At 43.4% G+C, this 27,970-nt stretch overlaps 1 protein-coding gene across 1 annotated transcript; it reads left to right on the top strand.

The window, feature by feature from the left end:
- WDR75 (WD repeat domain 75) lies at positions 1-27,970 on the top strand. Its single transcript, XM_035135864.2, has 21 exons — positions 1-128; positions 2,168-2,297; positions 3,459-3,524; positions 4,271-4,370; positions 5,907-6,031; positions 7,050-7,120; positions 9,469-9,579; positions 10,744-10,832; positions 12,087-12,245; positions 13,473-13,532; positions 13,627-13,742; positions 15,279-15,454; positions 16,540-16,703; positions 19,163-19,343; positions 20,606-20,700; positions 21,053-21,148; positions 22,508-22,677; positions 24,089-24,148; positions 25,797-25,937; positions 26,039-26,130; positions 27,666-27,970. Exons 1-21 carry the CDS (start codon positions 43-45, stop codon positions 27,877-27,879), a joined length of 2,502 nt encoding a protein of 833 aa, XP_034991755.2. The 5' UTR covers positions 1-42; the 3' UTR covers positions 27,880-27,970.

Here is a 27,970-nt window from a genome sequence, read left to right on the forward strand (position 1 = left end):
GCGGATCGGGGGAGGTCAGAGGTCGGAGGTCGCCGAGGGAAGATGGTGGCGCCCGAACAGCTCCGCGTGGTTCGCTGCGGCGGCAGTTGGCTGACCGGGAGCCGCGCGGTCTTTTCGGCCGATTCAAAGTGAGTGGCGGTAAGGGGCTCAGTGGGGGCTTTTCAGGAATGCCAACCGCTTAAGCCGCGAGGCGGCGGCGTCAGCCCCATTGAACGCGGCTGAGTTTACTCCTGAGTAAGATACGCGCTCAGGCTCCACATTATTAGTATTAGTATTGTTAAGACACGCGCTAAGACTCTTACTATTATGATTATTTATTAAGACATGCGCTGAGACGATTATTAATTTTTTATTTTTATTAAGACGCGCTGAGACTATTATTATTATTAAGACACACTGAGACACTTTATTATTTATTTATAAGAAACGTGATGAGACTCATTATCTTTATTGTTGTTGTAATAATAATAATTACAGAACTATGATATAATTGCTATAATTAATAGTACAGTGGACGCTCGGGTTGCGAACGTGATCTGTGCAGGAGGCACGTTTGCAGCCCGCGCATGCGCAGGTCACGATGTAGCGCTTTTGCACATGTGCGCACGCCAAAACCCGGAAGTAACCCATTCTGGTACTTCCAGGTTCGGCGCAGAGCGCAACCCAAAAAGACGCAACTTGAAGCAGCTGTAACCCGAGGTATGACTGTATACCGCCCTGTTCCCGAAGGTCTCAGGGTGGTTACAACATAAAAACACCAACATAGAAACACAAAATACATAATAAATAAAAACAACCCAATAACACACACCCCGGTCATGTTTTGTGGGTTTTTCTACATAAGGCCGAGTGGGCTGTCTGAGGTGCACAGTTTCAGTCGGTTTTGTTCCATCCTTTTCCCTTTTTAATTTCCTAAAAATTATGGTTTCAAACAACAACGACTACCACAATTAAGAAAAGAAAAGAATGTGCAGCAAAATTAACTGCCCTATTCTAAGATACACGAAAGTTAAAACACTAAAATAGGTTTAAAATGACCCCAGCTGTCAACCTGAACAAGTGTGATGCAGCAGCTTAAAAAGCCAATGCAATTCTGGGCTGCATCAATAGGAGTATAGCATCTAGATCAAGGGAAGTAATAGTACCACTGTATTCTGCTCTGGTCAGACCTCACCTGGAGTACTGTGTCCAGTTCTGGGCACCACAGTTCAAGAAGGATACTGACAAGCTGGAACGTGTCCAGAGGAGGGCAACCAAAATGGTCAAAGGCCTGGAAAGAATGCCTTATGAGGAACGGCTTAGGGAGCTGCGCATGTTTAGCCTGGAGAAGAGAAGGTTAAGGGGTGATATGATAGCCATGTTCAAATATATAAAAGGATGTCATATGGAGGAGGGAGAAAGGTTGTTTTCTGCTGCTCCAGAGAAGCGGACACGGAGCAATGGATTCAAACTTCAAGAAAGAAGATTCCACCTAAACATTAGGAAGAACTTTCTGACAGTAAGAGCTGTTTGGCAGTGGAATTTGCTGCCAAGAAGTGTGGTGGAGTCTCCTTCTTGGAGGTCTTTAAGCAGAGGCTTGACAGCCATATGTGAAGAATGCTTTGATGGTTGTTTCCTGCTTGGCAGGGGGTTGGACTGGATGGCCCTTGTGGTCTCTTCCAACTCTATGATTCTATGGTTCACGTGTATCATTAAGCTAAACCAATGGTTAAAATGCACTTGCAGGAATCATGGCCACATCGCTCCTTTCCCGCAGTTGTCCTGCTCTGCATCAAACTCAGCTTTGGTTTGGTTTAGCCAATGTTTGTTCTGCTTACCATGTATGGTTTGTCTAGAGGTGACAAGCTATGGGCCCATGACTTACCGGTAAGTTGCTAACTCCCACCCAAAATCAGGCTACAATTTTACTGAGAGTACTTGCATATCCACACACCCATGGTTTGGTATTGTATGCATTAGATATGAACTAGACCATACTGAAAAATAGTCTGGTTTTCCTGTACCTTTGGTGGTTGAGAATTGGTTTTTACATGTAATGCTGGATGTGAAAAATGGATAAATATTATCTCATATGCTTCTAGAATTTTCCAAGTTAGCCTATGTCGTTTCTGTCAGGTACTATAAATGCCTTTTAATTGATTTCTGGCTTTGATTTCATTGTTTATAGGTACCTTTTGTGTGCTTCTGGTGACTATGTGAAAGTCTACAGTACAGCTACAGAAGAATGTCTACATGTTCTCCAAGGTCACAGCAACCTAGTGACAGGAGTCCAGTTGAATCCCCAAAACCATCTACAGGTTGTTAAAATTTTGGCAATGCTAGTCCTATCTTAGAGCCAAACTACAGGCAGCATATGTAACATAATTGTCCTTAAGTGCAAGCTTCCCCCAAGTTGCTTGGAAAGGAACAATTTGGATTAGGGGTGTGTGGCTGAGACAGCAATTTACTAGGCTGTCTCACTGGAGCCTCTTTTTTCACTGCAAAATTTCAGAACCACATAGGGAGCATAGCAGAGGGCAAAGGATTTAAGTTCCTTCCCCACATATGCCAGGGTCCAAATCAACATCGGGGCACCAACACTCACATTTATGAAAGAAAATTGGCACTCAAGGGGAAACTGGGATAAATATCCTAGGTAATTTTGCTGTGCTTAACGGTGACCTGCCCTTTAATCCTTGAATGAAGGGCAGCATAGAAATTTGATAGATTGTTGCTGTTGTTGTGTGATATGTTGTTGTTGTTGTTGTTGTTGTAATCCCAGGCCAAATCCATGATTATGGCCAGGTATGAGTATAGCTCAAATGGAGCAAATTAGACCTATTCTGCAATAGTTTCTTATCCTGGCCCAGTTGAAAATGCTGGTGGAAAACCTACAAAACCCTGCCTGGGCCCAGGTCTGCATACCTTAGATAACATTTTCTCTCGCCCTCATGTGCAGATCCATAAGGGAGATGCTGCTTCATATCTTGTCCTTTATGGACATAAGAATTTGAAAGGTCTCAAGGCTGCATCTTCCTTATGTGACAGGTCCAACTAGTGGGACATTCTGCCCAGTGATATGACTAGCTACATCTCTGCTGGTATTTTGGTTTCTCATAGAATGCATTTCTTCCTGATCAAGAGTAGTCGGCGCTAGGGCATACTTATTTGGACAGAATTCACAGTCATTTTGTCTGTATTATAGTTGAGTTTGATTATCATCCCATCTCCGGGCTGTTTTTCTCGTAAATGTGCTTCACTGTTATATCTTCAGCAGAGAGCATGGTATATGCAGTTTTAATTAAATAAGTAGTAAGAGCTTTTTACAAAGCTGTTAGAACCACTTCACATTTTATTCGCATTTTTGTCATACACGGGGAGTAATCAGCACTGCTAATAATCAAAGTGCTTTGTAAATAAACCGGAATAGGACCTTACAAATCATTTTAATACAGTATGTCTTTCCCCCCCCCCACCAGCTCTATTCCTGGTCTCTAGATGGCACTATTAAACTCTGGGATTTTATGGATGGCATTCTCATCAAGGTTTGTTATGTTTTCTTTGCATCTCTTCTTTCTGTATAGCAGCCCATGGACTTCTCATTAGATTAATGAAATAGTATGCATTGGAGTGAATAAAACAAATCTCTGTGATTCGTGAGTAAATGTTCTGTTTGCAGACCTGGATATGCTTTGCCACTGCTATGCAAACAGCATTGTGGCATCTTGGTTGATATGAGTCCTCACTAACTGCATCTACAGTGGAATCCTCAATATAGCTACTCAAAACTAAGACTGTTAAGTTGAGAAGGACTTATTCGCAGCCAAGTGTGTATAGGATTGCAATGTAAATGCATTGCAATGGAGTAGGGGGGCGAATGGGCTCTTTTCAGCATGTGAGTGTTTAGCTTCAAAGACAAAGAAGGAGGATCTCACATCTTCTTATCCATGAAGGCTTAGAATGGACAGTGTTTTCTGTTGATGGTTCATGACTGACATGAGCTACAAAAGAGATGGGCAACCTGTGGTCCTCAGGATGATGTTGGAGTACAACTTCCATCATCCCATGCCGGCAGGGACTGATGGGAGATGCGGTCCAAAAACATGTGGAGTGCCACAGGTTCTCCATCCCTGAACTGTATGCACAACTTTATTGATAATTGTGCCTGATTAAAAACCAGTTTCTAACCTTCTAACTAGCAGGGTTGTAAAAACTTGCATGGGTTTTCAGCTTAGTTTTTAGATGAGACTTAAGAGACTGATTTTGTATGTGTGTGTGTTTTCTCTTACAGACATTGGTGGTTGGGTTCAAACTCTTTGCATTCTATGCACTTGGGGGATCTGAGAATTCAGTATTTGTTATCATCCCAAAAGATAATGATGAAAGATCAGGTATGTCATAATTGGTGTTCTTTTAATTTTGTACATCTTGTTTTTTATGATTGTTGTTAACATGAGGACTGTGAGCCTTTTTGCGGGTTTTATTGATAAGTAGAAAGGCGGGATAAAGAAATTGTTTCCCCCTTTTGTTGCTCTTTTTCGTTCCCTTGGGGAAAATATATTAATTAAATATATTTAAGTACATTAATTGTGTATATTAAATAATATTAAATGTATTGTGGACACTTCAATTTACGATATGGAAATTTAGTTCATTGTGTGGCAGCACTCCTGCAACCCACTTGGTATGAAAAGTTGGACCGCCCTGTGCTGTAGGACAACAGAGGAGTAGAAATAGGTTTCTTAATTTCTGAAAAAGAGGCTAAGCAGACTTCTTAAAACACTGTGTTGTTTTGGATTTGGAAGTTTATGGAGTGTGCAGGCATAGATGTCATATATGCTGCTCAGAGCTTGAAGCCCAGTCCCGTGAACTGCTTTTTCTGGCTGCTAAGCATTTATGGTTAGGGTGATATCCAGTGACTGCTATATCAGCACTATCTGTGGTATGCTGACACAGGAAAGCCTAATCAGTGCAGAATAGGTGGGCTGGGACTACACAGCCCAGAATCTGTTAACATAACTGCATGCAACAGCTTTGTGAATAGGGGACAAGGTGCACTGTTACTGTGAGTGCAAATCCCCCCCCCCCGAATGAATTAGTGGGATTACAGATTTATTCCAGTTCACTGCCTAGCACGGGAAGAACGCTTTAGGTATTTTAGTATAAGCTGCTGTATCATAAACAGGTATTTTATTAGAGGATTGATGAACCGCAGATTAAAAGAACTAATGGTAGGAATGGCTAGCCCCAATGCATTTAACGCTCCTCACCTTAGTGTGGCAGTCGTGCTTAAAATGAAACACTGTGTTCATCTGTGTTCATCAAATCATCTGCATCATTTGATGCCAACCTGCTGGAGGGCATCAAATTGCCATAATTTTGTCTGTAACTATAAAAGTTTGCACAGTGTGTGTTAATTTCTGCCGTTAATTTAACCATAGAATTGTGGAGTTAGAAAGAACCAGGATCATCTTGTCCAACCCCCTACAATGCAGGAATCTTTTGCCCAACGTGGGGCTTGAACCCACAACCCTGAGATTCAGAGTCTCATGATCTACCGACTGAGCTATCCCAGAGTTTCATAAGGCATGTTGCTGCATTGGCTAAGAATCTAATCTAGGCCACCCACATGGCTGGCAAGAATTATACCACTGAACCACAAATGCGGCTATAATTCACAGTACACTTAGTCTCCGTGCAGGCTTGTTAGGAGAATAAAATGAGGCAGCCTTGTTGATGTTGCTTTGAGTTCTGGGGACGACAACCAAGTGCAAATATGGTAAATAAAGGCCATACAGCAAAATAGCCTAATTGCACTCATGCTAATGAATCAGGTAAAAGTTAGGTGTGATTTTAAAAAAACTATTATTATTTCATCTATATGAGAATAATTGGTTTAAAAACTGAAATAAATTTGTTTCCGTCAGGTCTATTTCAACTAGCTTCACTGAAAATCCCAAAAACACCAGGTCAGGAAGTAGAAGCCAATGAGCTGGAATTGATTTTGGATGGTGTAAGCCAGTCACCCAAATGTACTGCGCTTGGAAGAGAAGTATATACCCTTTCTTTCTTTCAGTATATCATATTAGAGGTCTGCATGCAAATACTTGATGTTAAATCATTCTTTGTCAGCTCTCAGAGCACGCATCCTCTTCTTAGCCTGTTCTCCGGCCACAGCCTTACTCATTGCATTCCTAGCCTCTTTGCCTTGCCTGCCCACTGTAAAATCTCATAAATTTAGCCCATCCAATGCAGAGGCCCTTCTGCTTTCTCTGCATTTCCATGACATATGGACAGATTAGTCAATCGCTGCCAGGGCGGCTTTCCAGCTACCATAAAATCCTTTGCCGCATTACAACGTGGGTGTTCTGCTGTAACTGTCATATTCTGTACAGTTGGGAAGAAATCCCTCTCTTAAAACTTCCTCGTTTGTGACCCTGGACACAAAATATCTGTATTTCTCTCTGCCTTAAGGGGGAATCCAAAGAGCTACCTTTTTATCTGTTACCTGTTGTGTTCTCAAATGAATTTACCACTTTTATATGAGGTCTGCTTTTCAGGCTGTTTTGGAAACTTCCTGTTCCAAAAACAGGTTAACAAAAGGCAGTGGGGTGTATGGCATGTTTTTTGTAAAACACAAGCCCAAAACTCATTTGGGTACACTCCTATGTCTTAGGATACCAAGAACCACATGGTCAGTTCTATGGAGTCAAAGGAGCTTCAACCTTGTGGTTTGCCGACAGCAGCTAGGCCGACTTCACCCATGTTCAGCATCTTTGCTATGTTTCTTTAAATTCCACTTTCGATCCAGATCTCAGGGTACATGAATTAGCCATCATTTCTCTTGAGATCGCTCTGGGTAAAAACCTCGGTGAAAATGTCTGAATTTTATTTAAAAGGGAAAAAACACTGATTGCAAGTATACCATTGTGCTGCTTTAGCTGATTGCATAGCAGTTGTTTGTCTCTTGTCAGTTTGCCCATCACATTTCCTAATTTTTATTTTTTTAATCATACATTTTAATTCACTTGGTCTCTGGTATGTACTGAACTATATTTTGTTTATGACAGGGTGAATATGTGGTATCTGCTTTCGGCATTCACCTCGTGGTATGTTTCCTCAAGAAGAAGAAGCTTTACAGGTGAGGGCAGACGACTCCAGCTAGTACAGTGGTAACTCGGTCTAAGTACACAATTGGTTCCGGAAGTCTGTACTTAACCTGAAGTGTACTTAACCTGAAGCAAACTTTCCCATTGAAAGTAATGGAAAGTGGGTTAATACTGTTTCTGAGCTGGCCAGGAATTTGCTGTTTCTTACAGAAGTGTCCATAGCCCTGATAACACTTGCGCTTATTAATGAAGAAAAGAAAAGAAAAACCCAGAAGGTGTTGTCGAAACTGTAGTTGGAGGAGACCCATTGAAATCAATGGGTTTAATTCTATTGACTTTAGGGGATCTATTCGGAATATGACTTAGCTGGATATCTCTTAATATCTTTGGAGAATATCTTAGTACACTAGTGCCTCGCTAGACGAATTTAATTCGTTCCACGGGTCAATTTGTGTAACGAATTTTTCGTCTAGTGAGTCCCGGTTTCCCATAGGAATGCATTGAAACTTAATCAATGTGTTCCTATGGGCTCCGGGGGATTGGCGGCGGCATGGGACGGGGCTTCAGAGAAGGTCTCCGAAGCCACGTCCCATGCCAGCTGTGCGCAGCGAGAGGCAGCAGCGGGGAGAAGCTCTTCTCCTTGCCGCCGCCTCCCGTTTGCCTTCCCCAGCATGAGACGCAGCTTCGGAGACCTCCGAAGCCACGTCCCGTGCCGGCTGTGCACCAGCTCATCCCACATCCCATGACAGCTGTCAGCGCCTCTCAGCTGATCTTCCTTTGCCTTCTTCCCTTGCTACAGCTGGTTCCCCTTTCGCTAGACAAATGTAGGTTTTGTGATAGGATCGCTTCGCTAGACGAAGTGGCGGCCATAGAAAACCTCGTCGTCTTGTGAGGCAACCTCCGATCGTAAAACCTATTCGCTAAGCGAAAAATTCATCTTACAGGGCATTCGTCTAGCAAGGCACCACTGTATCTTCAGAGAAGGAAAGGCTAAGGAGGAAAAGGTGATGGTAAACCGCTTCTGGTGCAACAGGACACCGGGATGAGCGCCAGAGTGCAAGGAAACGCAGTTTACCTTCCCGCCGCAGCAGTACCTATTTATCTACTTGCACTGGTATGCGTTCAAACTGCTAGGTTGGCAAAGCAACAGGAACTCACCCTGTCATGCAGACTCGACTGCCAACCTTCTGATCGGCAAGCCATAGAGGTTCAGTGGTTTAGACAACAGTGCCCCCCTGCTCCTTTTATCTGCTAAGGAGCAAACCCTACACAAATCCAGATTGGAGTCTCCTAAAATAGTGGATGCTGCCTTGTGTGCCTTCTTCCGGCAACTCCTGCAGCCGAGCTGGTGCCAAACGTATTGCTCTGCTTTCCTTTGGACCACAGCGAGGCTGAGGTTTTTTTTTTTTGTCATCTGGGCATCCCAGGACCTCCATACACGTTGCCCAGGTTTGACTTCACCCCCCCCCCCCTCGAGGTGCACTCCATTGTCTCTTGAGACAAATGGATCCCAACAACAACAAAATGAACCAATGATAGTTTCTGAAATCCCAAATGGTTTAGGATAAGGCTTGGAGGAGCAATAGAGGCTGCCTTCTATATACAGTAGTCCGTTCATCTGTCCAGACCGGATTCTCTCCCAGTCCTAGCTGGAGATCTTGGAACTTTCTGCATACAGAGTATGTGCTGCCCCGCTGAGCTACAGCCTATACTTTGTAGGGACGCAGGCGGCGCTGTGGTTTAAACCACTGAGTCTCTTGGGCTTGCCAATCAGAAGGTCAGCGGTTCAAATCCCCACGATGGAGTGAGCTCCCTTTGCTCGGCCCCAGCTCCTGCCAACCTAGCAGTTCGAAAGCACGCGAGTGCAAGTAGATAAATTGGTACCACTGCAGCGGGAAGGTGAACAGTGTTTTCATGCGCTCTGGCTTCCATCACGGTGTCCCCTTGTGCCAGGAGCGGCTTAGTCATGCTGGCCACATGACCCAGAAAGCTGTCTGTGGACAAACGCCGGCTCCCTCGGCCTGAAAGCGAGATGAGCGCCGCAACCCCATAGTCGCCTTTGACTGGCCTTAACCGTCCAGGGATCCTTTATCTTTACCTTTACTTTGTCAGAGTGAGCATAGTGGAAAGGAAAACGGCTGAAGTTATACAGAAAGAGCATGTGCTCTTCTTGGTCATTCCTAGTGGCAGGTATTACTGCATCAGAAAAGCTTCCGGGGGGGGGGGAGGTTTATGCGATGGTTGCTAGTACTTCCCAGAAGTGGAAAGGTAGCCCCCATCCACCTTCCTTGCACTGTTGAGCAGCCAGGGATTGGTTGACATTTCTTCTAGCTCAGTCCAGCCACAAACTAACTTAAAGCCATGACTTGTGTTTTTGAAGCTTTTCTGTAGATCCGAAATACAGCATAAACAACTGCTTCACCTGTGTAGCCTGCCACCCAAAGGAAGATTGCATAGCAAGCGGACACAGCGATGGCAAAATCCGGCTGTGGTGAGACAAACGTTTGCTGCTATTGGCAGCGGTTTTCTGATAAGCATGCATATCCTGCCTTGCTGTAATCTTGCAGTGCAAGTCTGCAGTGCAAAGGCGCGTTACTGGCCTCTCCTCCCTGCCAAAGCTTGCAACAAAATGCGCCTCTATAATTCCAGCAGAGAAAGCTTCTGTCTTAGAAGGTGTTGGTTATGGAGTGGTAAAGATATACTTCACCTAGGGCAGCTGGAGGCAAAGGAGAAGAAGCCTGTTGTACAATTTCATAGTTGTTGGAAATATTTACTCTAAATCTCCATAGTTGAATAGCGGCAAGAGTGCATATTTATAAGTGGGCAAGGGCTATTTATTTGTTACATGTATAGTCCAGTCTTCTCCCAAAGAACTCAAGAGTAGCTTACATGTGGTTCCCGGGGCTCTTAACTTGGCCAAACCTGCTTAGTTGCAGTAGTAGGGCTGCACCATCTGCCTACAGACCATTCTCATGGTTATTGGTAAAAGACCTGGTATTGAGGTTTCTGGCCTTAATCCAGTTTTAGTTGTCAGTGGGCAACTAACCGAGGGAGAGGATGGATGCACCATGTGTACTGGAATACACCTTGGGATGTACATCCCACTCGAAAGGACTGCAATGCAGGTGGACCACATTTTATTTGAGCTTTGAATGTGACATCCCCTTTAGGCCTGCAGTTTCCTGTCTGGTGAGCAGTACCCATGGGAAAGCCTATTGGTGCCGGCAGAGCTCTTTAGCTGAATCACAGTGCCATGTTTTTATTCTGTATGCAAAGCACAGGAGAATATAATTAGAACCCAAGAATTATCATAGGTTAGCAGTTTCCCAAGGTGCTTCATGTACAGTGGTACCTCTGCTTAAGAACTTAATTTGTTCCGGAGGTCCGTTCTTAACCTGAAACTGTTCTTAACCTGAGACACCACTTTAGCCAATGGGGCCTCCTGCTGCCGCTGCACCACCGGAGCACAATTTCTGATCTCATCCTGAAGCAAAGTTATTAACCCGAGGTACTATTTCTGGGTTACCGGAGTCTGTAACTTGAAGCGTTTGTAACCCGAGGTACCATTGTATCTCTTTGTGCAGCAATCCTCCTCCTTAAGATGCCAAACTTGCAAAGTTTGCCCTAAATTGAATGGGTTTTTTCCCCACGCTAGGAGAAATTTTAATCACAAGAAAGACTACACATACGCCACAATGCACTGGCACCACGATGAAGTTATGGATCTCGCTTTCACTGTTGAAGGTAATGTTACCCGAGCTAGGATCATTTCCTGTTTCAATTCTCTCACCTTTCCCATCAGCTCACCCGTGGCCTTGAGCATGTCACTTTTCTAGCAATCTCTCCCCACGCAAATTCACCCGTCTGCAATATGATAGTTCTGAAATTCTACTCTCTTGTATTTGATTTCTGTTTTCTGTACGTGGCTTTGAGGTTCTTTTGAATATGAACCAATTAAGATAATTTCTCAACAGATTCCTGACATTCTCTTAAGAAAACGCTTGTGAACTGCTCTTGGTATTTGAAATACACTATATAAATGCACAGCAGTGTCAAAGCAAAAGAGTTAGATCTCTATGCATCTTGCAAAAGGGCGGAGGTTTAGAAATGGGTCTATGGGAAAAGCAACAGAGTTGTTTGTGTGTTGCGTAAAGACAGAGATAGCTAATCCGGTGCCTCCAGCTCTCTTCAGCTCCAGCCACCATGGCCTATTTTTGGGGATGGTTAGAGTTGTAGTCATCTTGTGAGCACAGGGTTGGCTAACCCTGCATAAAAGTGACATTAAAAGCACTTTTAATGTGAGCCTGCTTCATGCCACTCTTTTGGGTTGACATGCAGAAGTAAACTGTTTCGGTTCTTCAACAAGCAGAGGAAGTAGGAACTTAATCCTCTCAGAAAATGGAACTAAATAAAAATTTTCTATGTTGAAAGCTGTGAAGATAAAATCTTGTTGACCTCAGCGGGAACTTGAAGTGACCCACCGCAGTGTTTATTTTTTTTCTTGGCTTCTCTCTGAAACAGGAAGCAGTTTGACATGGCAAGTGGGAGGATTTTGTTGTGTTGCAACATAACTATTTGCTTCATAAACACAATCCAGTTGCTCCTGATCTTCTTGTTGCTGGGTTTTTTCAGTCCCTTATAGTCGGGCACACAAGAGCCCACGCAGTCTGTGTGCACATGTGTGTATATTTATTTATTACACTTGCATTTGTGTCCCTATGGCGATTGTACACCAAACTCAGTCCATGCCTGTCTACTGGGAAGTAAATCCCATTGGGTTCACTGAGTCTTAATCCCAGGTAAATGTGTATAGACTGCAGCCTTGGTCCTTTTCAGCATCTAAACCTAGATCATGGAGAGTAACCAGATCTGTGGCAAGTCACATTGCTCCAGTCGCACTGAGCAGCATGCTTAGTAACTGTGTGTCTGTGTGTGTGTGTATGTGCGTTAATAAAGTGCTACTTTTCTAAGGCACATGCATTTTGTTTGGTTTGATAGGAACTAGCCTCCTGAGTGGCGGAATCGAGTCTGTCCTAGTGCAGTGGCGAGATGGGTCGGATGCAAAGAAGGAATTCTTGCCCCGATTGGGATCCACAATAGAGCACATCTCCGTCTCTCCAGATGGAGCCTTCCTTTGTACCTCGCATGCAGATAACAGTAAGTCCAAATTGGGGAGAGAAACCTACCTCTTAATAATGTCAAACAACCATGGCCGTTTGGGTTTTGAAAGGTGATAACCTCCTTAAATCAATCATTTATATCCGAGCACCTCCAGCTTCAGATTTCCGTGAGCACCTGAGCCATGGATTGGAAACCAGTGATAGCCCTCTAGATACTGTAGGACTACCAACTCCCATCAGCCCCAGTGGTCAGGGATGATGGGAGCTGTAGTTCAACAGCATCTGATGGCCCCACCCTTTCCCTCCCTGTGATTGGCATCTCTCTGTTTATTCTATAGCGCTTATGGGGAGGGGGAGGGTTACTGTCTCTGGATTTGTATTTCTCTCCTCTGTCGCTCCATGAGGATCTTCCTGCCTCAGTTAAGCCCAAACCCAACAATGAACTGGCTTTCTTTCAGTGCCAGTTGTATGCCCGAGGTTCGGACTGGTTTAAAAGACCCTTAAGCAGCTGTACATATGAATGAACAACGTTTATAACGGCGAGGCTGTGGGGCTCTCCCAACTGGAAAGTGGTTCCAGAGCTTGGGGGCCACTACTGAAGAAGCTTCTTCAAGCATGACTCCCAGCCTAATAGTTAGTGGGCCCTTTTCAGTCAGTCTGAAAAGATTGGGGAAGTATTCATGGGAGAAAGAGTTCTCTGTTCCCTAGCGAAACTGATTAACAGGCATTAAAGATAAGCACCAGAACTTTTGATTTAGCACAGCAGCCAGGGAAGCTCATCTAGGATGGGTGTGGCATGCTCCTTGTATCGCATACCAGGCCATTAATCTGGCTGCCTCCTTCTGAAGTAACTGCGATTTCCAATCACCCTCAGCCCCTAGCATTGCATTAGTTACTTGGGCATGTTCGATCATTTTAAAGTCCCTCCTTTCAAAGAAGGGATATCAGCTGGCAAATCTAACTAAGGCCGATCATATGTCCTGTTGACCACCACATCATCCGTCTTGGCCATACCAAGTGGAGTTCTGCATCCACTAACATTTATCTGGCCATTTGAAGTGCACCATTTTTTTCTGAATTAAACATTTCATGCCCTGGGAAGGCCATCTGCGGCTCTCTAGATGCTGCTGCATGACAAGTTCCCCACTCCTGTTCTATGGACTGATGCAGATTCTGAATCATCATTTGGTAAACAATAGGCCTTTTAATGCTCTGCCGTCATTTCATTCTTAACCTTATTAACTTTCTTTTAAAATTCGTGTAGAAATAATCATCATACACAGCAACTTGAAGGTCTCCGCAATCATTCAAGGATTGAACAGAGGTATGTTTGCTTCAGAGAGTTTATTTATATACCTGTGTGTCTCCTTTTCTCCAAAGAAACTGCATTCCAGATCAAACCATCTGTTTCCTTTCAGGCAGTGACGTCAAGGCTGGCTTGATGGTTGACCCTCGAACTAAAGCTTTGGTTCTGAATGGCAAACCAGGTCACCTGCAGTTCTATTCACTGCAAAATGACAAGCAGCTTTACAATGTAAGTTAGGGCAGTGATGATCTAATGGTAGCTCAGGACCCACCTGGTACGTGTTATCTGTGCTCTCGTTACAATGGAAAATAAGGCTGAGGACTAGCAACACTATGTGTGGCTGCTGTTTGCGCGTGTTTTGTTGTTTTGGGTTTTTTTTTACATTAACTGAACATATAATTTCTGCATAGAAACAAAATACTAGGGCTGGCCGATATCTGGTTTTCAACATTGTGATATATCACCAGGTAAACATGATGTTAAAAGGGACGCGGGTGGTGCTGTGGGTTAAACCACTGAGCCTAGGGCTTGCCGATCAGAAGGTCGGAGGTTCGAATCCCCACGACAGGGTGAGCTCCCGTTCTCGGTCCCAGCTCCTGCCAACCTAGCAGTTCAAAAGCACGCCAAAAAGTGCAAGTAGATAAACAGGTACTGTTCCAGCGGGAAGGTGAACACTGTTTCCATGCGCTGCTCTGGTTTTGGTGTTCCGTTGCTCCAGAAGCAGCTTAGTCATGCTGGCCACATGACCCAGAAAAACTCTGCAGACAAACGCCGGCTCCCTCGGCCTGTAAAGTGAGATGAGCGCCGCAACCCCAGAGTCATCTGTGACTGGACTTAACTGTCAGAGGTCCTTTACCTTTACCTTTTTAAATGTGATGTACTGATATATCATGATGCCTGTAATAAGGATGGAGCTATGTAGAGACGTTGGCTGGCTTCACGGTTTTCCCCGCGTCATGGTTTTTGCATAGCGTCCATACACACACGCATACGCAATGTATTGATATATTGCCCAGCCCTAAATACAACCCTGCCCCAGATTGCTGGAGAACAAGTAGTGAACACAAGGTGTGGGGTGGCAGTGTTGCTGTGGGTAGGATGAGGCTAAAGTAATTCGAGAAAGGCTTTGCTGGAGGTAGTGGGGAAAGCAGCACAACTCAGGGGCGGGAAGTAGCATGCTCCATGCAAAAGGAGAAAAAAAAAACAGATAGCATTAGGATGAGAGTGGGTGATGGGAATAAAGAGGTGCAAAGCGCATATGAGTTTCCTCACCAGAAGCTGGCTTCAAAGTGTTGGTGCTGACCTTTAAAGCCCTAAACCGCCTCAGCCCAATATACCTGAAGGAGCGTCTCCACCCCCATCATTCTGCCCGGACACTGAGGTCCAGCTCCGAGGGCCTTCTGACGGTTCCCTCCCTACAAGAAGTGAGGTTACAGGGAACCAGGCAGAGGGCCTTCTCGTTAGTGGCGCCCGCCCTGTGGAACGCCCTCCCATCAGATGTCAAGGAAATAAGCAGCTATCTGACTTTTACAAGACATCTGAAGGCAGCCCTGTTTACAGAAGTTTTTAACGTTTGATCTTTTATTGTGCTTTTAATATCCTGTTGGAAGTCGCCCAGAGTGGCTGCGGAGGCTCGGCCAGATGGGCGGGGTATAAGTAATTAATTTATTATTATTATTATTATTATTATTCATTGACTGACTGACCTTCCAAATGTGTATGAGCCCATAAACCTACTTCATCTCTTCTTTCAAAAAATTGCAGTTGGATATTGTGCAGCAGGAGTATATTCACGAATACGGGCTGAACCAGATTGAGTTAGTGAAGGCTGCTTTTGATTCCGAAGGCAACTGGCTGGCTACTGTAGAACAGCGGCGAGGAAGCAGCGGCGAACTTGAAATGTACATGAAACTGTGGGCTTATGACGAGCGAACACAAAGGTACTCATGCTGGCATTTTCTAGCAAGTTGGCAGAAAGCCGGTTATTTCAGATAATGTAGATTTGTCAGTATTGAGTGTTTTCAATGCCCACACTTGCTGCCCCCATTAAAGCTGTGACAAGATGGCACTGTAGGTATGAGCGTAAAAGGGAGCATGCAGCATTTGCACTGCATGGCTGTTTCTGTTCTGTGGCTGCTGTCATGTTGGTCGGAACCTGTCTAACAGTATCCAAGTCAGATATGTGCCTCTTACAATGGGAACAGAAGCTCCTGCTGCTGAATGGGACACATCTGTGGGCAGCCTGGGGAAGTGGGCCTGCCCATAAAAAAACAAGCCTGAAGTGAGCGACTAGGGTGATGTCTGCTGTTTCCAAGAACTCTTCTCGTTGTGAGGCTTTTGTGGGTAAGCTGAGGGTTGGTTTGGACCACGAGTGAGAACCCAGAGGCTCTGGGAAGGTCTTTCTCTCTCTCTCTCTCTCTCTCTCTCTCTCACACACACACGCACACGCACACACAGTCTTAATTTGGATCCCAAACGCCTTGCAAATTGAACGTTTTGGCTCCCAAACCCGGACGTAACTGTTCCAGTTTGCAAAGTATTTTTGGAAGCCAAACGTCCGACAGTTCTTCCACGGCTTCCGATTGGCTGCATGAGCTTCCTGCAGCCAGTCAGAAGCCGCGCTTTGGTTTCCGGACATTTTGAAGGTCGAACGGACGGATTCCGCTCGACTTCCAAGGTATGACTGTATATATGTAACTTTGAATTAATTACCATTTTATATGTAACACTGTACCGTCACAATATTTTACGTTATTCGTTGTTCTTTTTTTTTTTTTGTACACTACTTGTATTAACGTTAAGCGGTCTAGAAATTAAATAATCAAGAAATCAAATTGAGTCCAGTCAGATGAAATGAAAATGTAAAAAGAAAAAGAAACAACCCTCCATCCTTTTTATTTTATTTTCTTAAGGTGGGTGGTTATAATGTCAAAGTATAGTGCTTACAGTGATCTCAATCCAACGTGGAGTTAGGTGCCCTTAAGCACAGTGGCTTAAAAGAATCTCTCTCTTCCTTTTCTTGCAGCTTTACTCTGAACACAAGAATAAGCATGCCGCATGAGGATTGTGTCACAGCTATGTGCTTCCGTTGCACGGACACATCTGAAAATATAACCCCGACTTTGGTAACGGCTGGCAACGATGGGCACTTTAAAGTCTGGATGCTACTGGTTGACAATGATGGTGAATGTGAGTAAAAGGATGGCGTTGCACCTGTAAAATAGTACATTGTGCTTTTATTCACCATAGAAAGGGGGGGAATCCTCTTCCCTCTGTTTACTGATAAGGGCAGGGGACTTGAAACAAGGCAGAGCAACACTTTTATCCTTTCGTAGATTCACATAGTGTGCTTCTGGTGCCTTTAGATTGTGTTTGTTTCATCCTCAGGTCAGAAACAAGAGCTTCCCACAGAAAACACAGGGCAAGTCTGGGATTGTTACTTCTTTTTGGTTAATACATTGTTTTTATTAGTTTTCGATTACAGTCCAGTAATAGCCTCATTATAACAATACCAATTTATACCGGATAGACAATGGGCGACTTACAGGGAATTGCTGGATTTGATGGCGGGGACAGGACCCAAACTAAAATCAATGGAAAACTTGAGGAGCCAACTTATGAATTGGTTGCAATATACACAAATTAGATAGAAAGAATTGATTTTTGGACCAAAGCTCACAAATTTTTTTTTTTTAAAAAAACTCTTACGAAATAAGGGTAAACTTCTGTCTAAAATGTATAATTTTTAATTAGAATGGGAAACAAACGGTGAGCTTGTTGAAGCTTCAATGGCGTACTGAGCAATAGATATAGGACACAACATAGATCTTAACCTCTGGGAGAAACTTTTGGAAAGTGACCTGAAATTTACTGCATGTTATTCATTGAAAAAAACTACTTGAAAATGATTCATAGCGGGTATTTAAGTCCGAGTAGGTTGGCTAAGAATTGTAAGGTGGAATCAGATACATGTTGGAAGTATAAATTGAACCAACTTTCGGAGGAGGGTTGCTGAATCATAAATGTAGAGAAGAAAACTTTAAATAAAGAAACTGCAGGCTCTCCTCCCTCCCCCCATCTTTTGCCTCAAATGAAGTCTTATCTCAAATTCAAACCTTAAAGTCCTTGCAGTTGGTTTGTTCCGCAGTTTGTGATCTCATCTCTTCTATTACACACCTGTACTTTAGTCCAATTAAGCTCTAATTAACAGGAAAACCTCTGCTTCTTGATGGCGGCATTGGAGGGTTTTCACCAGGCAAAGTGCTTTTGCACTCAGCGCCTCTCTGCCCCCTGCATTCCATGCCAGAGCGAAATAGGGTTGCCAGACTCAATAGAGGACAGGACTTCTGTGCCTTTAATTGCCCTGCTCTCTTTTGAGTCTGGAAACCTTAAAGAGAAACCAACAAAACCTTTGCTTGGAAATTAAGCAAAGGGTCTGCTGGTTTCTCTTTGAGGTTTCCCGACTCAAAAGAGAGCAGGGCAATTAAAAGCACAGAAGTCCTGTCCTCTATTGAGTCTGGCAACCCTAGAGCGAAAGCCAGGTACCGAGACGAACTACAAGTGAAGCCCATTCCTCCTGTCCCTGGGGGGAAATTTGCAAGGATGATTTACCCTCAAACATCCTTTTTCCTTCACCTACAATCTCCCACCTGCAATCTGTTAAGGCAGAGTGGAATCAGAAGCCAAGTCGGGGATTGTTTTCAATCAAAGAGGCATATGTTCCTATGTCTGGCATTCAGCGAAAGACATGTAGTACCCATTTAACGTGGTATAAGAATATTAGTACCTCTTTAATGTGGTACTGACAACTCCTACAACGCAAGTCTGAAATTGGCCTTGGACACGCACCAGGAAAAACAGCTGAGGTGGTCACACACCTCAACTCTCCTATTTCAAGATTTAAGTACTTCCTTCTAATCAAAACAGTGAGTCATGTTTGTACCAGGAAAAGCCTACACATCTGTGATCAGTATCCCAAAATTGCTTTTGAAGCTGATGTCAGCAGAAATATGCAATTTAAAGAAGGTAATGGCTTTAAACAAGAAACAACCAATGTTTGATTAAATGCTCAAGGAGCACACACAGTTAGGTATTAACTAAGTGCCCTCACCTGATTCCAGCATTTCTGCTTGCCCACAGGAAGTATGGCTGGTGGCAATGGCCAATGCCAGCCTCATCCCAGCAATTGCACAACAATCCCCCTACCCTCTTCCCAGCTTCAGGGTTAGGAAGAAGGTGGGGAGTGTTGTGGACACAGGTCCAAATAGTCAAGCATCCCCCTGCTACTCCACTTCCTGCAGGGGCAGGAAGACATGGTGGAAGGCTGCTGCTCCAATGCGGCACCCAAATGTGTAAGCCCCGCCCGCCCTTATAGAAAAGGCGATGAAGGATTCTTGGTCTTCTGCAGCCAAGGCGAGACCAGGAAACTTCCCTTTCCCACTGAAGGCCTGGATCACCTTGCCCCAAGATGCAGCCAAACGTTCAAGGGGTGAGATGAGTGATCACAGTTATTGGCTTGGGTACCGAAGCCAACTGGAAATTGTGGACCCCTGCCTTAATATTCTTATATACGGTACTATTTGTCATGTTACTCAATTTTAACACATCTGTCCTGTTATAAACCTGTGGGATTTCTTTCTCTTTAACAGATGAAAGCATAACTTGGGCCTGCGACTTCGTAGGAAGCTATCACAACTATCCAGCTACAAATTGCTGTTTCTCCGAAGATGGCTCTTTGCTTGCAGTCAGCTTTCACAAAATAGTCACTGTGTGGGACTCGGAACTGTGGGATCTGAAATGTACTTTCTGCCATCTTCCTGGGACTATACGGTAGGTAATCATGTGTTCCTTTAATTTAAATCTGTTTTAATAATAATAATAATAATAATAATAATAATAATAATAATAATAATAATAAAAGATTCGTTGAAGCATGTAATGAAACTAACCTAATATTTCCCCAAAGTTTTTAAAGCATTAATCCTTGATATTTTCCTTTTTATTGAGCCCTTCTGAGCTTTCACAAGAATCGTTGGTTTTAAGGGAAAGATCTTTAAATAGCAACAAAGCTCTGTAACAAAATCAGCTTATTTTTTTACATGTGTCCAGAATAATCTGTGCAGAACTAGAAATTGCATTGGGTGGAAAACAAAGGCCAATCTTCCTTCCTGCAGCCACCAACCTTCCCTCAGATTTTGCTCCAGATAGTCCTCAATCCTCTAAAGCAGATTATTGGGCTCACGGAGTAGGAAGTGGAAGTTCTGTCATGTGACATTGGGTGGTGCCTACAGTTTGATTTCAACAAGACTGCAGAAATACCTTGCGCTTTTGGAAATACCTTATTGCATGCCACTTGCTTCCCCGTCTTGTTTATTTATTGCAAAAGTTTCCTAAAGAAATCCTCCCCTGCTTTTTTAGCACCTGCCCACACCAGTATTATCTTAAGGGGGATTACAACAGAACGGGTTTGCTTAAGATGCTGTGAGCTCTACAATAAGCCCGAGAAATGCCTCTCTGTTTATTTAGAGTAAACATTTACCTGGTTGCAGGGGGGGGGGTGATTCTCCCTTGTGGGAAATGGAGGATCATAAAATAAGGGTCTGAAAGCAAACAAAATTGCTGTTGAGATTGAGAAGAAAGAGAAAGGTTGTGTTTAATGGAAATACTTCAGCCAGTCCTGGCTCTTGAATCTCTGATTTGCCTAGGCATCAGCAGTGCCCATTGTGACCCACTTTTTAATGTGTGGCAGGTCTCCTGTCTGTAATAAACTGCTTTCTTTTGAGCACACATAGCCTTTCACTTAAAATTACTTGCGTAAACTTTATACTAAAGCATGCAAAAGGTAGGTTCCCATCTTTTACCCGTCTGTGAGGTATGACCGCTTGAGCAAGGGTTGGGGGAAACGAAGCGTGGCACCTAAGGCAGACATGGCTGGCCTCCCTCCTGTAACCATTTCAACCATGGAAAGTTAAATGGCAGAAATAGCTGCTTGAAGTGAGCAAGGGTTGTCTTACATTATATATAGTTACCCTACAGCGAAATATCACATGGACACGACTAATTAACATTATCTTTGTCATTTATTCTTTCAGAAACCTGTGTTTTGGGAGGCAGAGTTGTTCAAAATACCTTCTTGGCACCACCAGCACCGGATTTTTGTGCTGTTGGAACTTGCTGAGCTGTACATGTAAGACCATTTTATCACTTTTCCTCCCTCCCTTCCTTCCTTCCTTTTGTCTTTTGATTAAAAATTGGTCATTCTGAGAGAACACAAGGAGGCAAATTGCTTTATATTTCAGCTTAACGCCAAATACTTTTAGTTTTTATTTATCCAGTCGGAACCGTATCACATAAAATTATATGGCAGGTATAGTTGCTGAATCCCCAACCGACCTCCGCTCCCCAGTTCAGATCCTCCCTTTGAAAGTTCTCCTAGCTGCATTCATGGTTTGAATTAATTGCAGTTCTATCCTCCCTTGCAAAGCATATCCTTGGGAGTCTGTGGTTCTCCTTCGTAATCTGGTTATTTTGATTTTCAGTGGAATGGAGTGCCCAATTAAATGTCATTGTTCTGCAGCCAGATTGTCTGTCTGAGAACATCGTCGCGGTTTCATCCCACTTGGAATACTCGCATGGTGAGCATAAAGACCTCTTTCATTTTTGTTAAGGATCACTGGCCAAAGCTGCAGAACCATACTGCCCAGGAAAATATTTTACTTCCTTGGACTTGGAAGCCACTTAAAATAACTCTTTAAAATAGGCCGCTCTTGTCTACATGGAAACTATATCATGGTTTGGATCTTAAGACAAGAAAGTTTGCTGACGGAATGTTTCTCATCCCCCTTGTACTTAAACCTTGCTTTCAGGCTTCCTCTGGTTTTTCACTGTGAGAATAGAAGCCTGGACCAAGTGGGCTCTTCTTCTTCCCCACAACTGCATCCCCAAAAGGCCCATCTATAAGATCACTGGTCCTTCTGAACCAGGCTGGAGCATGGTGGGATTGCTGGGTGAGAGGACAAGTGCCCCACAATCGGTTGGCGTGAGCTTCCTTGTTTCTTAGGGCCCAAACCCCTTTTATCTAGAGCAAGCATCCCCAAACTCGGCCCTCCAGCTGTTTTTGGGACAACAATTCCCACCATCCCTGACAACTGGTGTTGTTAGCTAGGGATGATGGGAGTTGTAGTTCCAAAACAGCTGGAGGGATGAGTTTGGGGGTGCCTGATCTAGAGCAAGGTGCTCTTGCCGTTACCGAAGCAGGGCAATCTGTCTAGCACTCCTTTGCGATACCATGTCGCTTAGAGTCTTGCCCTGAGATCTGTTTTCCGGGTTGTAGATTTCCATTGTAAGAAAGCTATTTTAATGAAAAAAAGGCCACCTGACAGTCTTGGCACTGCAGAGCCTTTTAATAACTTTCACCTCCTACTGAGCTAGATCAGGTGAGCGATAATATCTTGTTCACATTCCTTGTTTTTTGTACATGGGGTGGTGGTTGTCAGGGAGTTTGAAGTCTGGGGGGGGGAACCTATTTCCATTTCAGGAGTTCCTTTTTACTGTTCTTTATCCTGCAATGTGTGATACTCTACAGCTGGGTTGGGCTGGGGCTGCCTATGGTCCTGCAGATGTTGCCAGACTACAATTCCCATCATGCCCAACCTTTAGCCATACTGCCTAGGGCTGATGGGATTTCCCCATCCCTGCTCTGTAGCCTATTTCTTAACTGAGGTGGTACAATACAGTGACAGGTTCACTGCCTAACTTAGAACTAGGTCTATCATGCTGTATCCATACTATTCTTTGTTGCTGGAACTCTGTAGATAGGGGTCTGGTTTATTTAAACTTCGTTGATAGGTTCCCATATAAGCACCAGGTGCTATACTGAATATATGGGTTTCTTTATCATTTTGTGATCATGCATTGACTTCAGACCTCAGAAAAGCAACGCGGAAAACAGTTCTTAAAGACTAAAATACTCTTCTTCTTTTTCTTCCCCTCAGTATTTGTATTCAAACCCAGTGAGCCGCGGCCTTTGTGTATCCAGAGAAAGGTCTGCAGAGGCAAAGTCTGCTGTGCTGTCTTTGTTCCAAGAGATCTACCCGAGTCCATTCATTCAGAAAAATATCAGTGGCTCAGCCAATCTCAGTTTTACTTCTTGACTGAAACACATGTAAGTGTTTAAATGCGCATCTGGGACAATATCGCAATGAGTTGTTAGGATCTCAGAAAGCCAAGTTGTCGTGCTAGACATTTCTGTAGCCCTTTTCAGCTCTGCTACCCTTATCTACTACAGTGGAACCTCGGTTTATGAACACCTCGGTTTATGAATTTTCGGTTTATGAACGCCGTGGACCCATCTGGAACGGATTAATTCACTTTCCATTACTTTTAATGGGAAAGTTCGCTTCAGTTTATGAACGCTTCAGTTTATGAACAGACTTCCGGAACCAATTACACCCATGTTTCAGTTTATGAACGCTTCAGTTTAAGTACTTCGCGGACCCGTCTGGAACGGATTAATCCACTTTCCATTAGTTTCAATGGAAAAGTTCGCTTCAGTTTATGAACGGTTACTCCGCGGACTGTCTGGAACGGATTAATCCACTTTCCATTACTTTCAATGGGAAAGTTCGCTTCAGTTTATGAACGCTTCAGTTTATGAACAGACTTCCGGAACCAATTGTGTTCATAAACCGAGGTACCACTGTATTAACAAGGTGAGACAGGATGAGAGGTCTTCATTTAGCCGCAAAGCTCAAAGGGGGACCTTGAGTCAGTTGAGAGCTAAACCTGAATCTCTCACTTCGGAAATCAATGTTCTGTCTGATTTTCAGTACACCTGAATTACTCCCTTTCTTGGTACAAAAAGTTTTCAGGACAAGACTGCTTTAATTCAGAAATCTTCTGCTTCCTTTTTTAAAAAAATTAATTCTTATTAGGGGAGCTGGGCAGGAGACTTAAACTCAGGGTCGCTGATTCAAGTCCCACATTGGGCTACAGGTTCCCATGTTTGGGGTTGGACTAGATGACCCTTGGGGTACCTTCCAACTCATATGATTCTGTTCTATTCTAGTCTAAATGTTAGCTAATCATGCAAGTTTTAGTTTCGTAAGGGTAAAACCAATCATGTTGACAAAGCTGGCATACATTGTTTCTTGTTGGTTCCTTCCTAGAATAAGAGTGGGAAATGCCTTGACTTCAGAGGTGGCTTTCTTCCACAGTTTTATAAGTACTTCTGTTTAAAACCTTTTGATCAGCTAAAAAATTGTCAGGTGATAGAGATATAGGCGGATAATATTTCCATTTTTACTTGTAGTCGGTTAAATTTTTATTTGGTCCCAAACAATACTGTCAAATATTAATGAATATCCCCAGTGAAATCATTTCAAACGGTATTAAACCTTTCATGCTTCATGTTATATCTCTTCTGGATTTTATTTTTAATGAGTAAATGCTTATATTTCTTAAGTGCATATGCTACATAATAAATCATCTGGATTGTGTGCCATATTTTAAGACTCACCGAAATCCTATCAAAATATTGTTTTTCGTAATAGTGTTTCTTCCTTCTGAATTTTTAGGAATTGATGACATTTAGCACAAAGACCCCAGAAGAGAGACTTACACCTTCCAGCAGACAGGTAATTGTTCTTTAAAAGAAGTGAACAGGAATTCTAAAAAAGTCTACATTCCATTCTGTTTGATTTGATTTGATTGGACTGCCCAGTATTAAAAATCAATTTGACTTACATTAAGTTTCGGATCCAAAGGTCCCCTTCTGAGTGGTGTGCAGTGTGCAAGGGTAGAGGAACTACTTTGGAATGGATCCATGGGTCCAATCTATCTAGTCAACTCTGTCATACTAGATTCCCATTTCAAGTGATTCTTGTCAGTAGCTTAGGGCTATGCCAGGAATAAAACGACAAACCTACGTTCTTAACTTTTTCACATCTTGGGTGAAAACACATAAGTGTACCACGGTGATTCTTGGGCTTGCTGATCAGAAGGTTGGTGGTTCGAATTCGCACGATGGGGTGAGCTCCTATTGCTCTGTCCCAGCTCCTGCCAACCTAGCAGTTCGAAAGCACACCAGTGTAAGTAGATAAATAGGTACCGCTGCGGCAGGAAGGTAAACGGCATTTTCGTGAGCTCTGGCTTCCATCACAGTGTCCCGTTGCGCCAGAAGAGTTTTCTCCTGCTGGCCACATGACTCGGAAAGCTGTCTGGACAAATGCTGGCTCCCTTGGCCTGAAAGTGAGATGAGCGCCGCAACCCCATAGTCGCCTTTGACTGGACTTAACCATCCAGGGGTCCTTTACACTTTCTACCTACTTATTTTTTTAAAAAAAATCTGCATCACACTTGGACTAAGTTCTATATTAAAGTGCTTTATCAGTATAGAAATGCATGAAAAGCTAAGCTTTTGGCATTCGCCCAAATTTAAATTATGTCCGCCTAGGCAGGGATGAAGTGAGCACATAATTCTGCTTTACTCATAAATAAGAAGCTAGCTGGGGGGGGGGGAATATCTGCCTTTCTAATTTTTTATAATTGCAAAAATAAATTATTTTTGTAATTGTCCCGCAATATACATAAAAATGTACAACCAGTCCAACATAAAGCCTTATATAGCCACCTAGAGCCCTATGGTGGGCCAGGAAATAAATGGTGCCAGATCTCAAGCTGCCAATGGGACATTTGGCCCCAGCAATGTTCAAGAGGCCAGCGGTTAGCGGTTTGAGGTACACTCCATTGTCTTTGAAGAAACCAGCGGTTTGAGGTACATTTCGTTGTCTTTGGAGACAGATCCCAACAACAAGGAGCATAACTAACTTTTGAATAACATACTGCTGGATTCAACCACTAGTACCGGTAAATGCCGGGGGGGGGGGTGTTCTCAAAAGAAACTGTTGGGTTATTCTCTTAGCCTGCTTGCTTGCTGTTAAAGTGTGCTGTCATTGAATGGGGGGGGGGTCCTCATTACAGCTTTACCCTCAAGAACTTATAATGGTTCTTTATACTGTATATCCAAAAAAAGAGGAGCCAGTCATGTAAGGAAGCCATGGGGACAAACCTGGGAATCCTGTGCCCCTCCTGAAATTGTTGGACTCCAATTCCCATTAGCCCCAAGCCAAAAGTTGGGGATTCTAGGGGTTTGCTTGACTTCCTCCAGTTGCACTTCGCCCCCTCCTTTAATAACTTAGGACACCAAGGAGGGCAGGAGGCAGGGATTAAGTGCCCTACTCTGTTCTTTAACTCGGGTCTGTTTTCTCCATCACCACTTTTTAGTTGGCAGTTGAAGAGAGCTTCTCCATGACTCCTTTTTACCTGCTACTGGGAAAGCACCAGCAACAGAATAAAGAGGCTACAGAAACTGGGAGACTACCTATTCAGAACAACTTTGCACAAGAATCGCCTGCCGTCAAAGAAGTAAGAATAAACATGATGCCTGTTCAGAAACATGCAAATACTGACTTGCCATTTAACAAACTTTCCTTCTTATTGTGTCTTTTTTCCCCTTTCCTCCCCAGCTTCTTCACACTCCAGCTCATGTCTTGCCATCTGCCTCTTTCCTGTGCCCCATTTTTATTAACTCACTGCTGATATCCAAAGCTAATAAAAGGTAAGAAGCCCTCAACTTTTTAAATGTTTGTTTTTGAAAGGAGCCGACAATAAAACTGATCTTTACAGAACAAAAGAAAGTCACACACAGCATTTCCCCCTCTCCGCTTACATTGCGAGGTGGTGGTTCTTCACGAAGCTGAGTTAAGAGGGCATTAACACATTACCGTTATCATAGAAACAGAAGCATTTACACCGAGGTGTCCTTTGAAAATGACTCCTGCCCAATAGGAGGCACATCCACATTCACAAAAGAGACGAGTGAGAAGAGAAGGTATTAAAACATAATTCTCCTATTTGGGAACCTGGTATGATGACACATATCTGGTGGGCTAGAGAATCTCATGTCTGAGGTTGCATTCAGACACGGGCCGTTATTTCATCATTTCCTGATCATAACTGTAATGTGTCAATTCTTACATTCCTTTGACACAGCGTAACTTCTTCCATTATAGAACACTGCATTTTTGATCAGTATACTGCCATGTCACACTAAATTTAAAATGTTTGGAAAGGACAGTGTGCCAGAACACTGCCTAAAATTCCATCATGTGGATTTACAATGCAAAACTGCAGTTTTCTGGGTCAATGGGGCTGCAAACGTATTTTTTCCTGGAAACAGGTAACGCAGAATTTAGCGCTAAACTTTGGCTAGATTCCACTAGTTTTCCAAAAGTGGCTTTTACGTCATGCGAAGGTCACATAAGATATGTAAATGCAGTCGTCCCTTGGTTTTCGAACAGCTTAGTTCTCGAATGTTTTGGCTCCTGAACACTGCAAACCCCAAAGTAACTGTTCCACTTTGCAAACTATTTTTGGAAGCCGAACGTCCGACGGGGCTTCCGCAGTTTCTGATTGTCTGCAGGAGCTTCCTGCAGCCAACCAGAAACCACACATTGGTTTCCAAATGTTTTGGAAGTTGAACGGACTTCCGGAATGGATTCCATTCGACTTCCAAGGTACGACTGTAAAGGAAACATTGTGAAAATGGAATTAAGTGCTGTCTCAACACAGCCCGAGACCTGTGCGGCTAGGCCCAACATGTTCAGTATAACTTTTATAAAATACTGAAAGGTTTAGTGTGTATTAGTATGAGAGGTTGTGTGTAAAACTGAATCTTAGCAAAAGCTAGTTTTAAAAGCACCTCCTCCTAAAACACTGCCTATACGTACACTTCAGGAACATTTCTAGGCCTTTCCCGACTGTGCCTGTTTACGGAGTATTTTCTTTGTGTTGGGATGCATTGAAAAGTTTAATTCCCTCCTAATTTGTGTTTCCTGTTGACCTCCCACTGCTTCAGATTATTCTGCGACCCTTACAATTCCCATTCTCTTACTGGTGATTTGTATGGAAACTTCTTGAGCATTTAAGAAGTCCACGTCCTCCATCATACTAAAGCTTATTTAACATATTCACGAGAATCTTAAGAAAAGTATCTACAACCCAGCAAATATTCTAGCTCTTGAGACTTGTTATAAATGTCTCAGCGGTCTCAAATGCACATTTCTATTGATCCTTCCATTTGTATTTTTACAGCACTAGTGAAGTTGCTGATGAAGTGGAAATGGAAAGCGACAACAGCGAGAATGAATCAGAGGAGGAGGACATGGAAGCTGCTAAAATGGACTCAGAGGCATCACAGGCAACAGATTGTTTGGAGGACAATATTCCACCTAAATTGTCAAAAGAACAAGGGAAAAAACTGCGCCAATTAAGAAAATTGGACTACAGCTGGGCATCTGTTCTCTAGACACATAGTATTGTGGACTACATGTATTTATATTTCTTACCAATAATTCCACAAGATGTAATTCTTTCAAATAAAGGATTTCAGTTTTTCA

Source organism: Zootoca vivipara, chromosome 1 (genome assembly GCF_963506605.1).
Source record: "Zootoca vivipara chromosome 1, rZooViv1.1, whole genome shotgun sequence".
Taxonomy (NCBI): domain Eukaryota; kingdom Metazoa; phylum Chordata; class Lepidosauria; order Squamata; family Lacertidae; genus Zootoca; species Zootoca vivipara.

Coding starts and splice junctions, on each gene's coding strand:
- WDR75 (XM_035135864.2), top strand. CDS start 43: ATGGTGGCGCCCGAACAGCTCCGCGTGGTTCGCTGCGGCGGCAGTTGG. Junction 3,525..4,270: donor TGGATGGCATTCTCATCAAG/GTTTGTTATGTT, acceptor TTTCTCTTACAG/ACATTGGTGGTTGGGTTCAA. Junction 21,149..22,507: donor CCACTTGGAATACTCGCATG/GTGAGCATAAAG, acceptor TCTTCCCCTCAG/TATTTGTATTCAAACCCAGT.